The sequence below is a fragment of the Petaurus breviceps genome, unplaced genomic scaffold (assembly GCF_028583685.1).
Source record: "Petaurus breviceps papuanus isolate PSGF00001 unplaced genomic scaffold, PetGlider_PUasm1.0 188, whole genome shotgun sequence".
Classification (NCBI taxonomy): Eukaryota; Metazoa; Chordata; class Mammalia; order Diprotodontia; family Petauridae; genus Petaurus; species Petaurus breviceps.
In genome coordinates this window covers 42,856,529-42,871,013 of record NW_027185804.1, presented here as the reverse complement: position 1 = coordinate 42,871,013, position 14,485 = coordinate 42,856,529, and the positions used below count along the sequence as shown (strand labels likewise).

The 14,485-nt window shown below is 42.2% G+C and overlaps 2 protein-coding genes across 2 annotated transcripts in view; both read right to left on the bottom strand.

The window, feature by feature from the left end:
• Positions 1–5,591: 5,591 nt before the first annotated feature.
• LOC138163376 (putative olfactory receptor 5AK3) lies at positions 5,592–6,636 on the bottom strand. Its single transcript, XM_069090885.1, has 2 exons — positions 6,459–6,636; positions 5,592–6,355 (listed from the first exon to the last, which is right to left on the bottom strand). Exons 1-2 carry the CDS (start codon positions 6,634–6,636, stop codon positions 5,592–5,594), a joined length of 942 nt encoding a protein of 313 aa, XP_068946986.1.
• A 7,081-nt stretch (positions 6,637–13,717) lies between these two features.
• LOC138163923 (fatty acid desaturase 2-like protein FADS2B) overlaps positions 13,718–14,485 on the bottom strand; it is a 51,641-nt gene continuing 50,873 nt past the window's right edge. Inside the window, exon 12 of the mRNA XM_069091654.1 lies at positions 13,718–14,101. Coding sequence (XP_068947755.1) covers positions 14,050–14,101 — 52 coding nt within the window. The 3' untranslated portion in view covers positions 13,718–14,049. The remainder of the gene's footprint in view (positions 14,102–14,485) is intronic.

Sequence of the window (14,485 nt, the reverse complement as noted above, 5' to 3'; positions counted from 1 at the left end):
CTCATTCAGTTGTTTCAGTTGTGACTTACCCTAGGTCACACCGCTACTATCTAAGGCTAGTTTTGAACTCAGGGCTCCCTGACTCCAGGCCCAGCACTATATCTATTTTGCTACCTAGCTGCCCAAGTCCACTCTACCTTAGAAAATAGCTAGCATTTATATGGTTCTTTAGGGTTTGTGAAACATTTTACAAATATTATCTAATTTTATCTTCATAACAACCCTGGGAAGTAGGTGCTATAATTATTCCCATTTTACAGATGAGAAAATTGAAACAGATAAAGGTTCAGTGATCTGTCCAGGGTCACACAGCTAGTGAATTGTATCCAAGGCTATATTTGAACTCAGGCTTCCTTACTCCCAAGTTGAAAGTTCTACGTACCATAACACCTATGACTTGAACATGACTATCTCACTGTAGTCCAACCTGCAGCCTGTTCTCTCCTTAGATGGAAACTCACTGTGGCTGATACTTTATTGAGTTGGTGGAAAGAAATTCTTGGAGAGTCACACGTGTAGGAGACCTTAAACTCTCTTGATTTTCCTTCACAGAAGTCTAGGGCTTGAAACCTCAGCAAGACAAAGAGAGCCAGAAAACTCCAGGAAGACAGAACTGTTAAGAATTTCCCACAATGGAAAATTTCCTCTCCATTTGCCAGAGAGTCAGGGTGACATGATAGCATTGGCATCAGGAAGACTTGTGTTCAAATTCTACCTCATAGGCTCAGTGGCTCTGTAACCCTGACCAAGCCAGGGTTTAACCTCTCTGAGTCTCATCTTTAGCTACAAAATGGAGGTCATAACAAAGCCTATCTCACAAGGTAGCTGAAAAGAACAAATTGTAGGAAGCAGTGTGGTATTTCGAAAAGAGCAACAAATCAAGCAAATAGAATTCTAGCAAATTCCTGCATTGGTTATGGGTTCAAATTCTGATTAGGACACTTATTACCTTTGTGACCTTGGACAAGTCACATCACAGTTTCCTCATCTATGAAATGAAAAAGTTGAACTCAACATCCTGATCTCATGTTACTGGAATCACTAAGATACACTTCTGAATCTATGATGCTACAATAAGATCACAGGTCCAGCTCTGAATCCAAGGTTCTATTTTAGAGGAGATAATGAATGTCAAATCAAAGTGAAAATGAGCGATAATTATTAGGAGAAAATGTAACTCCCGAGACCTGCTGCTTGGTACTTAGAGTTATGTAACTCCATTTAAGACCAAGAGCATTCATTAAGTATCTACTATGTGTCTGCCCTGAGGTCACAAAGACAAAACAGTCCCTTGAAGACTGACTTTCTTTAAAGGTAAGACTACAGGCTAATTATGTCACCAGAAGGCTTGGTCTGAGCATCCAAGAGATGCTCAATCATATCAGCTATGGCTGGGTCCTGACCATTGTCGGAACAAAAATGCACTCTCCTTTTCAGACTTTTTAATTAAGAGGAAAAAAATGGAAGAAGAAATGCCATGATACTTTTGGAGGAGGCCCCTTTGATCCTGGCATAGATTCTTCTCTAACACTCTCTCTACCATCTGCAATGCTAGTCCTGTAGGCCACTGTGTGATCTCTACAACCTAAGGCTCTCTTGGTCTTCAGGAACCATTGTGGATGTGCCTAAGCTAACATAGCTTTTAATTCTAGTTCTAGGAATAGGTCACTAGCAAGTGGAATTCACAAATTCAAGCTTCTTAAATTTTCATTTCTGTGTTGGATTGAAGGAAAGAATAAGATTTTTCCTCTCTAATCCAAAATGGATTTAAAGAGCAGAAATTCAGATTAAGTATAAAAGAGATATCCTGACTGTGTTCTTTTTCTTCTTTTAAAAAACATAATTTAATTCATTATATTTTTATGCTCAGGTTTATTTTTTTGTTATTTATTCATTTTTTTCCACACGATTTCCTGATTTTAAACATTATGTTAAAGTTGGGCTCTTAGAATATGAGCTCCTTGTGAGCAAGAACTGTCTTTTTGCCTGCCTTTGTATCCTCAGTGCTTAGCACAGGGCCTGACATATAGCAAATGCTTCTTGGCTGACTGACCCTCCTCCACGTTACAGCCCTTTAAATACCAGGAGCCAGCTATCACATCCCATGCTCAGTCGCCTCCTGGGTTAAAGATTCCCAGTTCATTCAGCTGACCCTTATATTGGCATGACCTTAATGCCCTTCCCCATCCTGGCCATCCTCTTTTGGATCTCTTCAGATGATCATTGTCCTGCCTAGAATGTTACACTCAGAACTAATACCATGATACAGTAGATGGAGTTCTGGACATAGAATTAGAGAGCTCTAGGTTTGAATATCACCTCTGATACTTTTGCTGTTGTTGTTCACTCATTTTCAGTCATGTCTGACTCCTGGTGACTCCATTTGGGATTTTCTTGGCAGACACTGGAGTGGTTTGCCATTTCCATCTCCTGCTCATTTGGCAGATTAGAAAACAGGCAAAGAGGGTTAGGTGACTTACTGTTATGGGAATGGGAATTTAAGATCTTCCCTGCCCCTAGGTCCTTTGATAGGCTTAAGTGACTGAGAACCTTCCTTGATTTGAAAATATACTCTGCCCCCTAATAGGCTAAATGTGGTCACCTGAAGCCTGTGGCGGGAGGCTTGGTTTTACTTTGTGATTGGGCAGTGGGTCAAGAGGGTTGTGGCATTCTCTGATCCAGGAGAAGGCTATATATACCCTGATGTGAGATTTTGTTTTGGGGCTCACTTTGAGAAGAGTTCTGTGATTTGGCTAGATGAGACTCTGGGCAGCTGTTGAGCCCCCTGGCTTTGAAAACCCAGATATTGGTGCTTCCCTCTCTGGTAACTGACTAGGTATGGATGTAATGGTCAGACAGCTGGAAGACTGTCTGCTGATCTGTTTCTCCATCTGTATTTTTTGTGTGCTTGTAACCTCTGTATTCTCTGAAGTTCGGGGTGCAGACCTTTTCCCCCCGAACTAGGTAAATGACATATGTTTGATTAAAGCAAGATTGTTAACCCATTTCGAGTTGCTTTCCTTTTGAAAAGCAGATCTAAGAACCTGTGTTGGCTGCCAACCCTGGGGATGCTGGGGTGCTTGCTGCTGTACTTGCCCAGGGTCACACAGTTAGTGAGTGTCTGAAGCCAGATTTGAACTCACAACAATTAGCTTTCCTGACCCTAGTCCTGGCCCTCTATCCACTGAGCCACCTCTGATACTTACTAGCTGGTTAGGACTGGGCAAGTTATCAGATGCAGTTTATCTTCTTTAAAATAGGGATAATAATAGCACCTGTCTTCCAGGGCTGTTGTGTGGATCAAATTAGATCGCATATGTGATGCCCTTTGAATACCTTAGAGCATTCTATAAATGTCAGCTATAGTAACATGTTAAGGACACTACTCCTCAAATTTCCAAAACAAATACTCACGTGCTTACATATTGTATCCCATCTATTGAATGTGAGTTCTTTGAAGACAAGGATGGCCTTTGGTTTTGTTTTTGGATCCTAACAGCTAGAATGGTTCCACTCAATTAAATTCACAAACGTTGATTACATTCCTTCTGTGTTCAGCACTCTGTATTGCACTGCCACACTCGACTGAATAGACACTTGAAAAATCTTAGTTGGGCTGAGCTGGACAGAATTGGTTTGGATGAGACCTGACTAGGACAGCAGGCTTGTCACTGGTCTGGTCCTTATCTTGATGGCTTTGGAAATACAGAGTTCTTCAACCTTTTCCTAGGGTCCTACTCTACCATGGAATGGAGGTGGCTCTGAGGTTATTCTACTGGTGCTCAAACTCTGGATGAGACTACTGAGATGGGGTGTTGGCCTGCTGACAGACTCTTCCTTCCTTGAGGATTATCTGGGCTAAGCCTGGAGAGAAGCAACCACAGGAACTTGGCCAGAACCCACCTTATGAAGGTCCTTTCCTAAGGCACGGCTAGGTTGTGATCTTTAGGGTGGTGGGCAGTTTTCAGAATGATACAATCATGTCTCTTCTGAACTATTAAAGCATTATTTTTAGCAGTGACTGCTCCAAGGTCCATCAGCATCAATTTCACTCTTACTGTATTCAGACCATTTATTGACCATTGTGAGGAATTACAAAGGAACCAATGAGTTATGCTGTGGTTGGTTTCTACTCTCTGGGAAGTTTACAGATCTAGAAAAAAAATATTAGGTCCAGTCAGACATGAACATTCCTCATCATGAAGGGATGCTGAAGTAACCAAGGAGTGTGGGAGCAAATGACAGATTCCTGAGTGGGCAACATGAACAAAATCATGGATGTGTTGCCTAGTAATCTCTGCCCAAGCCATCATCTCATACCTCATATGGATATGAAGATGTCCTTTGGTTCATAAGAGCTCTGCTAGTAAGCACAAGCTTGGGTTAATTTTACCATGAAAGAGGAAAGCACCCTAGTACAGGAATCAGAGTCCGGATTCAAATCTTGACTTTGACCCTTACCTGTGTGACCTCAGGCAAGTCACTTAACCTCTCTAGCCCTCAGTTTCCTTATTCATTACAGGAAGGGGGAGCAGAACTAGATAATTTCTCAGTTCTCTTTTAATTTAAAAATCACACAACTTGATATCTTGCTGAGTCACAGTTTCCTTGTGTACAAAACAAGGATGATAGTATCTAGACTATTTATTTTCTAGAGTTGTGAGAGCCCAAGATTCCACATGGGCAAATGCCTTACTGTGAGACAAATGTAAGCTGTCATTACTGTCTTTAACATCATCATTGTAATGATAATTATTGATTGCCAATTCTGATCATGATCAATGACTAATGATTGCTGTCATTTCAAGGAGCTGGGCTCTTCTTCAATCTCTGTTAGAGACTTTTGGAAGGATTATTCTAGCACTCCTACATGGCTTTCTGAATTTTACCATGGGTTTGTCATGTCTTCCTTAGTTGAGATGTGTAACGTTAATGGAATATTAATAGGCCTATGTGAGCACATGTGTTCAATCATGGATGTCTCACTGCTTTGAGCTCTGGCCAAGGAGTGATGAATCCTGAGTCACATAGAGCCCATTGGGGGAGGAACTTACCTAAAGGGAAGCTTGCTTAGGGGAAGCTTGCTAGTAGGAAGGTTTTCTCACCTTTCAGTACCGAGCTAGTTAGGCACTGAGTCAGGAGGGTTGTGATGCCTTCTGGCTCTGAGCCTATTAGTCAAAAGTGTATATATACTCTGAGGTGAGATTTTGCTTTGGGGGTTCACTCATGAGAAGGCCCTTTTGATTCCCTGGATAGGACTTGAGTAGCTGTTTGTTAAGAGCTCCTTGACTGCTCAGATGTTTGTGTTCTCCTACTTTCATGGTATATGTAGGTGGTTGTATTACTTTGTTCAGACAGTTGGAGTCCTGTGTGATTGGAAATCTCTGTGCTGATTTCTTTGCTTGTATTTTCTACTTTTCTGTAATTAGAGTAAGATGTTGACCTCCTTTAAAGTTATCTTTCCTTTAGAAAAGAAGATCCATGGACCTGTGCTAGCAGGCCATCCTGGGCATGCTGGAGTGCTTGCTATTAGAAGATGCTATCTGCTTGTGGAAGGAATGGGAGAATATTCAAAGGCAGTACTTTGAAGTTCAGGGCTTGCATATTAAGCAAGTCTTGCTAATCCTTTTCAAGGCCTCTTTGACCTCCTTATTCCTCAGGCTATAGATGAGGGGATTCAGCATGGGGACGACGATGCCATAAAATACAGGGGCTATTTTATCATTCTCTTCGGACTCACTAGAAGAAGGATGTAAATACATGTAAGAAAGAGTCCCATAGAAAATGGTGACAGCAGTCAGGTGGGAGGAGCAAGTGGAGAAGGCCTTGTGTCTCCCTGCAGCACAGCGCATCTTCAAGATGGCAGCCAGGATGTAAACGAAGGAGAAGAACACCACCATCACAGTGCTTATCAGGTGGAAACCCACACAGACAATCAGCAACATGACATTAATGTTAATTCTGGAACAGGACAGTGCCAGGAGTGGGGGCACATCACAGAAAAAGTGATTGATGATGTTGGAATTGCAGACGAACAGAGAAAAGGTAAAACCTTTGTGGATGGAGGCATTCAGGGATCCTATAACATAAGACCCCGCAACAAGCCGGATACAGGCCCTCTGAGACATAACCACTGGGTAGTGCAGGGGGTTACAAATGGCCACATACCTGTCTGTGGCCATGGCAGCAAGAAGGTAACAATCAATAGTAGCAAATGTAACATAAACCAACAGTTGCATCAGGCATCCTGAGAATGAGATAGACTTGTGGGACACCAGGAAGTTTTGCAGCATCTTTGGAATGATGGTGGAGGTGGAACAGAGATCAACAAAAGCCAAGTGTTGGAGAAAAAAGTTGGAGAAAAAAACCCTAACCCTAACCCTAATTCTGCCACTAACCCTAACCCTAACCCTAATTCCGCCACTAACCCTAACCCTAACCCTAACATGGTTAGTGTTACACGGGAGTGTGGAGGTGGGAGTCAGTCTTGATGATCAGAATCATACCAACATTGCCCACTATAGATGTGACGTAGACAAACAGAAACACCAGGAACAGGGCGTACTGTAGGTCTTGGCGAATAGTAAATCCTAGCAGGATGAATTCAGTCACTCTGGTGCTATTTCCTTGGGTCATGTCTGTAGCAGACATATCATCTATGGAAGAGAGGTACATAAAAAAGTATCAAGAAAAGAGGCGAGCTCATCATGACCCCAGACTAGGGATGAAGGAGTATTGAGTTTGTATCCCGAGTTTTTGGTGGTTTACATTTTTAGTTTTGTTTTGTAAGGCTAGTATACATAATATGGTTTATTTTCCCCTAGGTATTATGTGTTTGATTTGAATAAACTACTATCTCATGGGCAAGGGTACTTGAGCTAGGCTCCTGTGGTCTGTTTGAACTGATGGGTTTTCATAAGTGTGATTAAACACTGAAACACAATGATAATAATCCTATGATAATAATAAGATTTTTGTTATTAACCTGACCTTCTTCCAAGCCATGAGAGCAGACAGTGATTGTATAGTGAAATGAATGAAATGTTATTTACGAACTTACACAACAACAACCACAACCACAACCACAACCAAAGCTAGCCTTTCTGTAGTACTTTAAGGTTTGCTAAACACTTTACAGATATCTCATCTGAGCCTCACCAAAGCCCTGGGTGGCAGATGCTATTATTACCCTCATGTTACAGAAGAGGAAAATGAGGCAAAGAGAAGTTATGTAACTTACCAGGGTCACACAGCTGGGTCTCCCTAACTCCAAGAGTGGAGCTTTACCAGCTGTACCTAGCTGAAAAATCCCACAATTGCACTAGAGAATCCCTAAGGATCTGTACAGTTCTCTATGGATGGACCTTTCTGGGAAAACCTTGGAGGGTTGGGTGTACCTGAGCCTGGAACTTAATTTATGGTTAACAGTTGTGCTTAGTTAGGACTGTTTCTTTTCAGAAATAAGCTCTCTGCCTATTTTGGGAGTACACTGGCCTGGGGATCTAAAGGGACATTTGTCAAGGCACCAGGAGAGCACACGGATCACATTCCATGACTGATCTCAGATGGTGGAGCTTCACAGGGGTCACTTAAAGTAAGGTGACAGAGTTTTAAACAAGAACTCCAGAGCTTACACATCTTGTTGAGGTCTGTACCTCTTCACAGTAGTACCCTTTGAAATGAATACACATTTCAATTTTAGATCTATCATTACTCAGGCTGAGAGATCAGATCCTAAGCCAGGGCAGCCTAGAGAACCTCTGGCCCATTTTTTGGACTATCCCAGCCCCTTCTCACTGGAGGGAACTCTCTTTCCATAGCAGCTAGGTTAAATTGTGGAACCAGACAAGAATTGTTTGGAATCAAGTCTGGGAAATAAGGTTGGGGTTATGTACCTTTGTGGGTTAAAAACAAGATGAGATTTTGAAGCAAAACAATGAAGCAGATTGACTTGTGGTTGGAAACTTGGTCTGAAAATCCAGCCAGAGAAGGCTTCAGACATGGTTGGTTGTTCTGAGGAGTGGTGTCATGGGATGGTGTTGGGGGATGAGTTCCAGGGAGCTGATTAGAAGGGGATATTGATCCCTTATTCAATTTGATTATAGAGGTATTTATTAATGCAGTTCCTGATTCTACAAGGCAGAGAGGAGGCAGTGATAGAGGGCACAGAGAGCCCACCTCAGGGTCAAAAAAGACCTTGGTTGAAGCCTTACTTTTCGTCCATACTGACTTCTCAGAGCTCTAGGCAATTCTCTATGACTATAAGCTGCAAAGCTGGTGTTACTTGCAGAGATAGAGGGATTTTCCTCACCATAAATTTCCTATAACAATAAAATCCTAAGCCTTCTCTTCCCTCCTTCAAATAAAGAAGCACAAGGCATAGGCTGGGCAAAAAAAAAAAATAAAAAAAAGTGTCCGTCCTTCAGGAGGTGACATTCTACTAGTGATATGTAACATGGCCACAGATATGTAAGTGCTGGAGGAAAAGGGAACCAACCTAGGATCATCGCATCATCAATCCGGAGTGAGAAAAGGCTTCAGATGCCAAGTAGTCCATCCCCATAATTCAAAGGATACAAAATTAAAGGCCAGAAGAGGGAAGTATTTTACTCAAGGTCACAAACAGATCAGGCAAAAGTTATGGAAAAGATAGCTGTAGAGAGCATGACATAAATTCATAAACTTAATGCATGGCATTTTTATTTCTCTTTGGAAAGAGTCTGGACTTGTAATTTAATCTGTAAAATTCACCTCCCTTCATGCTGATTGACAACTTTTCTACAATCTATAGTCATAGTGTCCTCAGGGTCCTGAGAGGCAGCAGAGAACAGTGGGAAGGGAGCTGTTCTTCACTAAGTCAAAAAGACCCGAATTCATGCCTTGCCTTTGAGATATACTGGGTGTGTGACCCTGGATCTTGGACACCATAGATGCCTAGTAAGCGTTTATTGAATTGATTAGACCTACCTTATACACCCAAACAATTGTAGAACCATTAAACAGAACCCTTGACTCCTGAGAAATGTTGAGTGTGAAGGTGGGCCAGAGAAGTAGCTGGAGTCGGAAAACCACAGGATGTTGGTTCTGGAAGAAAACTAGGAAAAGAGAATATAGAGTATTCAAGATGGATGACATTGTAGAGAGCATCTAGTCCAAAGTCTCATCTTACCAGAGACTGAAGGACCCCAGACTGACAGAGGCACCTTGCCCCCAGTCACCTGGTGAGTTAGATGTAGAGGTGACAGTGGAAGCAGGTACTGTGTCCTGCCAGTCCTCTCTTCCTAGACCCTAATGTCTGCCTTCTACACACAGATGGTGAAAAGAGAAAGGCATTTTTTTGCATTTAGCAGAAGCTTCTACAAGCAGTGATTTTCTAGCAGCCTTTCCAAGATGGCTCTCTCTCAAGCCACTGCTTCACCTCTTTCCTTTTTGAATTGATCTGGTCCTTCCTCTGAAGGCCAGTAATTTGCTCAGCAATGGGAGAAGGGTTAATGACTCACCCCATTATCAAGGTCTCCTATTCTCTTTTCATCTTTGATTTGATGAGACGAGAGTCTGGGTGGCCCCTTAGCTCCTGGAATACACCATCCTAGGGACAATGGGGCTGGAATGCTTCCTTGGTTTCTTGGGATTCTTCTACTTCTACCAAGTCCAGGCTGGCAGGAAAGCTAAGACAGCATCCTTTCAGGTGCCCTGAATGGATCTATACATAATCCAGGTCTGTGGACTTGGGATCCATTCTCCTGGGCCTCTTCTAACCCTGGGGATTGTGGAGAGTTCAGGAGAAACTTCCTTATTGGCTGCTGTTGGACTGTCTCAGAGGTGGGCTTCCCAGAGGAGTGTTTCTGTTGCTTTTCAAGACACTTCTCAGGGATTCGTTTTGAATAAGAATTATAATGAGAAGCAGTGTGGTATAGTGGAGAAAGAGTCAGCCAGTGAGCCAGGAAGACAGGGCTTCCACAGCTCCACTGACATATTTTCTGTCTCATTCTGTACAAGTCAATTGGCCTCTTAGAGCTGTAGAAAACTCTCTACTACTCAAAGCTGAAGAAAAGGTGCTGACTTACATTGATAAAGGCAGCATGCTTACCTGGGAGTTTTCTACCCCAGTGAAATCACCAGTCCAATACTGACTATAATAATTATAATATTGTTCAGTCATTTCAGTCACGTCTGATTCCTGGTGACCCCATTTGGGGTTTTCTTGGAAAAGATACTAGAGTGGTTTACCACTTCCTTCTCCAGCTAATTTGGCAGATGAGGAACTGACGCAATGGGTGAGTTAAATGATTTCCCAGGGTCACACAGCTAGTAACTGTCTGAGGCTGGATTTGAATTCAGGTTGATAAGTCTTCCTGACTCTAGGCAGAGTACTCTATCCACTGTGCCACCTAGCTGCCCCAATAATTATAATATATAAATTATATATGATATTATACACAATATATTATATATAAATTAAATAATTATATATATTAATATAGTATATATAAAATATAATATATAAATAATTATAATAATAAATAACAATTCCCTAATGCTTTAAGGATAATCGTTGCTCATTACCATAATTTTGAGAAGCAGGTAACATAATTATTACTTCTATTTTACAGAAGGGGAAACTGAGGCAAGAAAGGTTGTAATTTACCCTTGTTCCCAGCTAGAAACCATCATCAGTGTGATTTGTGCTCTGTGTTTCTGACTCCAAGAACATCTTCTTTGCATGGTACCACACTGCCTCTCATTAAACCACAGAGCCCTGTCCTCAATACAGTTGATAGACTCTAATGGAAGTATCTAGCAGTGCCCTAAAGGGACAGGATTTAGTGAAAAAAAAACCCACTAGATTTCAAGGGAGAAGGACTGGGTTCAAAGCCTCTCTCTGCTACTTACTACTTGTGTGACCTTGGGCAAGTAATTTCCTCTCTGAACCTCAATTTTTCATTAGTGAGATGAAAGGGCTTCGTGACATTAAGGTCCAGGATTTCAAGGGACAGAAAGAAAACTGTCACATGCCAGTCAATTTAACTGTGAGGTGTAGTTACAGTGTGTCTGCCAATCCATCGAACACACAGCAGGAGGGAACAAAGCCCAGGCGGCGGCTCACTGCTGTCTGGGACACTCACTTCGGCTCAGCTTGTGGAAATAAGAGCTCCCAGCAATGCCTTTGGAAAGGCTTGGAGAAAAGAAATGGAGCGCTGATTCAGGGTATGACAAGTAGGTAATTCAGAGGCATTCCAAAGGAGAGCCCAAAGCACAGGTATCAGTGAATCCAGAGGAAGGAAGCATTGTGTTCTTTTTCCTTCATCCCAAGACAAAACAATAAGGCCTCTTGGCAACCAGGTCAGATGTTGGTGATACAGGAAAAGAGACTGCCCTCCTAGTAACAAGTCCAGTAGTAGTCTAATAACTAGTAACAAGTCTAATAACAGAGCTACACCAGCTAGGCAAATAAGCAGGATCCAAGCTGTGATAGGCCAGGGGCAAAGATAAACTACATAACACTCTAGGAAAATTAGAGGGCAGAGTAATGGAGGAGCGGTTGTGTGGAGATTGATTCCCATGCTCTACAATGCTTCATTCTGCCCTCTGAAAGTTTCTTTTATTCATGTATCTTGGCTTTGGTTCTTAGCTGTGTGACCTTGGGTAAGTCACAGTACTCAGCTTCCTCCCTTGAAAAATGGGCACCATAATACTTGTGCTATCTACCTCACAGTATGGCATGAGAAAAGTGCTTTGCATGCCATAGACAAGTGTAAATTTCTTTTGTTCTTACATTTTTAATAAAGCCCTCTTGAGAAAAGTCCCACCATGGTTGGACTAAGGTGAAGTGGAAAAATGGGGAATCCTAGGGTGGGACTGCTTATAGTTGACAGCAATAGTGACATACAGTGGGGGTTCAAGATCAAACATGGCAGAGTTGTTTTTGATTTTTTTTTTTACTCTGTATCTGGGATTTTATTAGCAGAGGGAATTCCTTGGTGTACATACTCCCTCTAGTGACTCATATAGATAATTCACTTATAAGCCATTCAATTCAGTTGAATCCAAAAGATATTTTTGAAGACCCTACTATATGCCAAGCACTGTTGTTGGCTCAGCATAAATAAAAACAACCACGAAACAGTCTCCAGTAGCTTAAATTTTGTTGGAAAGAGTGTGCGTGTGAGTGCATGACTGTTACCTGGGTTGTTAGCAAAGTGGATATCATTTCATACATTAGGATTAGTCACTAGAGAAGCCGTTTTTAGGAGTGTGGGTTTTGGAGTTGAAGGGAGGTGGAGAGATCTTCCATTCTGGTCTTGGATCACATCAGTAGACTAATCCTAGTTATATCCCACATTGACTAACACCACTGAAATAGGCGGAGAAAAATACACTTTTGCTATCACAGCGGTGCTGAGAATGTCTTTCAATCCTGTCTTCAAGGAGTTGGTAAGAATTTAACAAACTTTTAGCAACCTTCTCCTATTTGCCAAAATACAGGGAGTGCTAGGCGCTGGGGATACAGAAAAGAAACAATTCCTGCCCCCAAAGAGCTTACATTCTAGTGGAGAACATAGAATATAAATAGAGACATAAATATAAGAGAATTTGAGGAAAGACAATACTGATGACCCAAGAAGTCAGGAAAAGGTTCTTCAGGGAGGTGAGACCTGAGTTGAGCCTCGAAGGGTAAAACTATATGACATATACATTTTCAACAACCAGAGTCATCAAAATATTTATTAGGAACTTACAGTAAAAGGCTCTGTGCTAGGCAATGGGGATTCAAAGACAAAATGAAAAACTGGTTCCTGCCCTCAAGGGGCTTTTAATCTCCTTGGAGGATACAACCTAGGAGCAGACATACAAGTCTATAAGAGAAAGAACACTAAACACTGGGAAGAATTAGAAGAGGACACCCATAGAAGGATTGGAAGAGGCTGAAGTGATGAAGCCTTTGTCATGGCCTCCTGCATCTGAGCTATGCCTTAGCTGGGTCAGACCTCTCCATAGATTCCAGTCCCCTCTGATTGTATGGGCTCTTTGATGAAGCATGGACACTGGTCTTGTAGAACAGCAGACTCGAGACAGAGCCTTGTGCCTTGGGAATGATGAGCAAAGGGATTTTGTAAAAAGGAGAGAGGAAAGCATGCTGATCTCCAGTGATCCTTTAACAACCTCCCTGGCTTGGACCAGTGGGCATCTGGGGCTTGTGTGTCACAATGGAGAGAGCTCTGGGTGGCCATGGAACCAACAAAGACCTGGCTTTGCATCTTGCCTCCTGCGTTTGTGTAACTGTGACCAAACTACTTCTTTTCTCTGGCCTCAGGCTGCTCAGCTGTGAAATGTGGCTCTTACCAGACAAGGTGCCCAAGTGCTTTGCCAACTGTATGTGAATATCAGCTCTTTTTTCACTAGAGAATGAAAAGACACGATTTTTCTTCCCAAACAGACATGCCATAAACAGTTAGTTCCTCTCTCCTCCAAGCAATAACTCTCCCTGTTTTCTTGTCTACTAATAGTACAGTGGAATAAGTGTTGCTGCCAATGTGATTAAACTTTTTGGGTCCCAGGTTCTTCATTTGTAAAATGTGCATGATGATACTTGCATCAATTTCTTCATAAGGTGGTTGCAGGGGAAAGAAAGCCCTCTGCAAACCTTAGAAGCTCTGGAGAAACGTGAATTTCTATAGCTTACCTAAATGACTCACCTCAATTCTTTCTCAGTGAATCATTTTTATGAAATGCTTTATTATCCATTGCACTCCTTTCAAAGGAGCTGGCCCAGAATGGGCCTTTTGAAAAGACTTAGTCTTGATGTGCAGAAAACAGAATCCCATATTCCCTTCTCCCCTCTGACACAAACCAGTCTTTTTTTTTTCTTCTTCTATTTCTTATTTTGAATGATAGTCCTCCAAGACAAGGTCTGGTGCTTCTCTCTCTGTGGTCTGGACAGCAAGTTGGCATGCTCAAAGTGCTCCAACATTCAAAGATAATAAAGCAATGAAAATACCTTCCCCATCCCCCAACCCGTGCCCAAGATCCAACTGCCTGTGTTTCATCTCAGGTGTTGTAGTAAGCATTCACCCAGAGATCACCAGACTTCTTCAGTGACCTAGAAGAAGCCAAAACAAAGATAAGTTTAGCTCAGCCTCAGCACTCAAATTGGAAAGCTGTTTCACCATGGTTTGGATCATGGACTTCTTTATTGTGTTCTCTCTCTCTGTCTCTGTGTCTCTCTCTGTCACTCTTTCTCTCTGTGTCTCTGTCGCTTTGTCTCTGTCTCTGTGTGTTTCTCTTTGTGTGTCTCTCTCTGTCTCTGTGTCTCTCTCTGTCATTCTTTCTCTCTGTGTCTCTGTCGCTTTGTCTCTGTCTCTGTGTGTTTCTCTTTGTGTGTCTCTCTCTGTCTCTGTGTCTCTTTCTCTGTCTCTGTCTCTCCCTCTCTGTCTCCATTTCTCTCTCTCTCTCTCTCTCTCTCTCTCTCTCTCTCTCTCTCTCT

What these genes read in the sequence shown, in the direction of transcription:
- LOC138163376 (XM_069090885.1), bottom strand. Translation starts at nt 6,636, where the DNA reads ATGACCCAAGGAAATAGCACCAGAGTGACTGAATTCATCCTGCTAGGA. An exon ending in CCACCTCCACACTCCCGTGT is followed by an intron (nt 6,356 to 6,458) that starts AACACTAACCAT and finishes TTTTTTTCTCCA; the next exon opens with ACTTTTTTCTCCAACACTTG.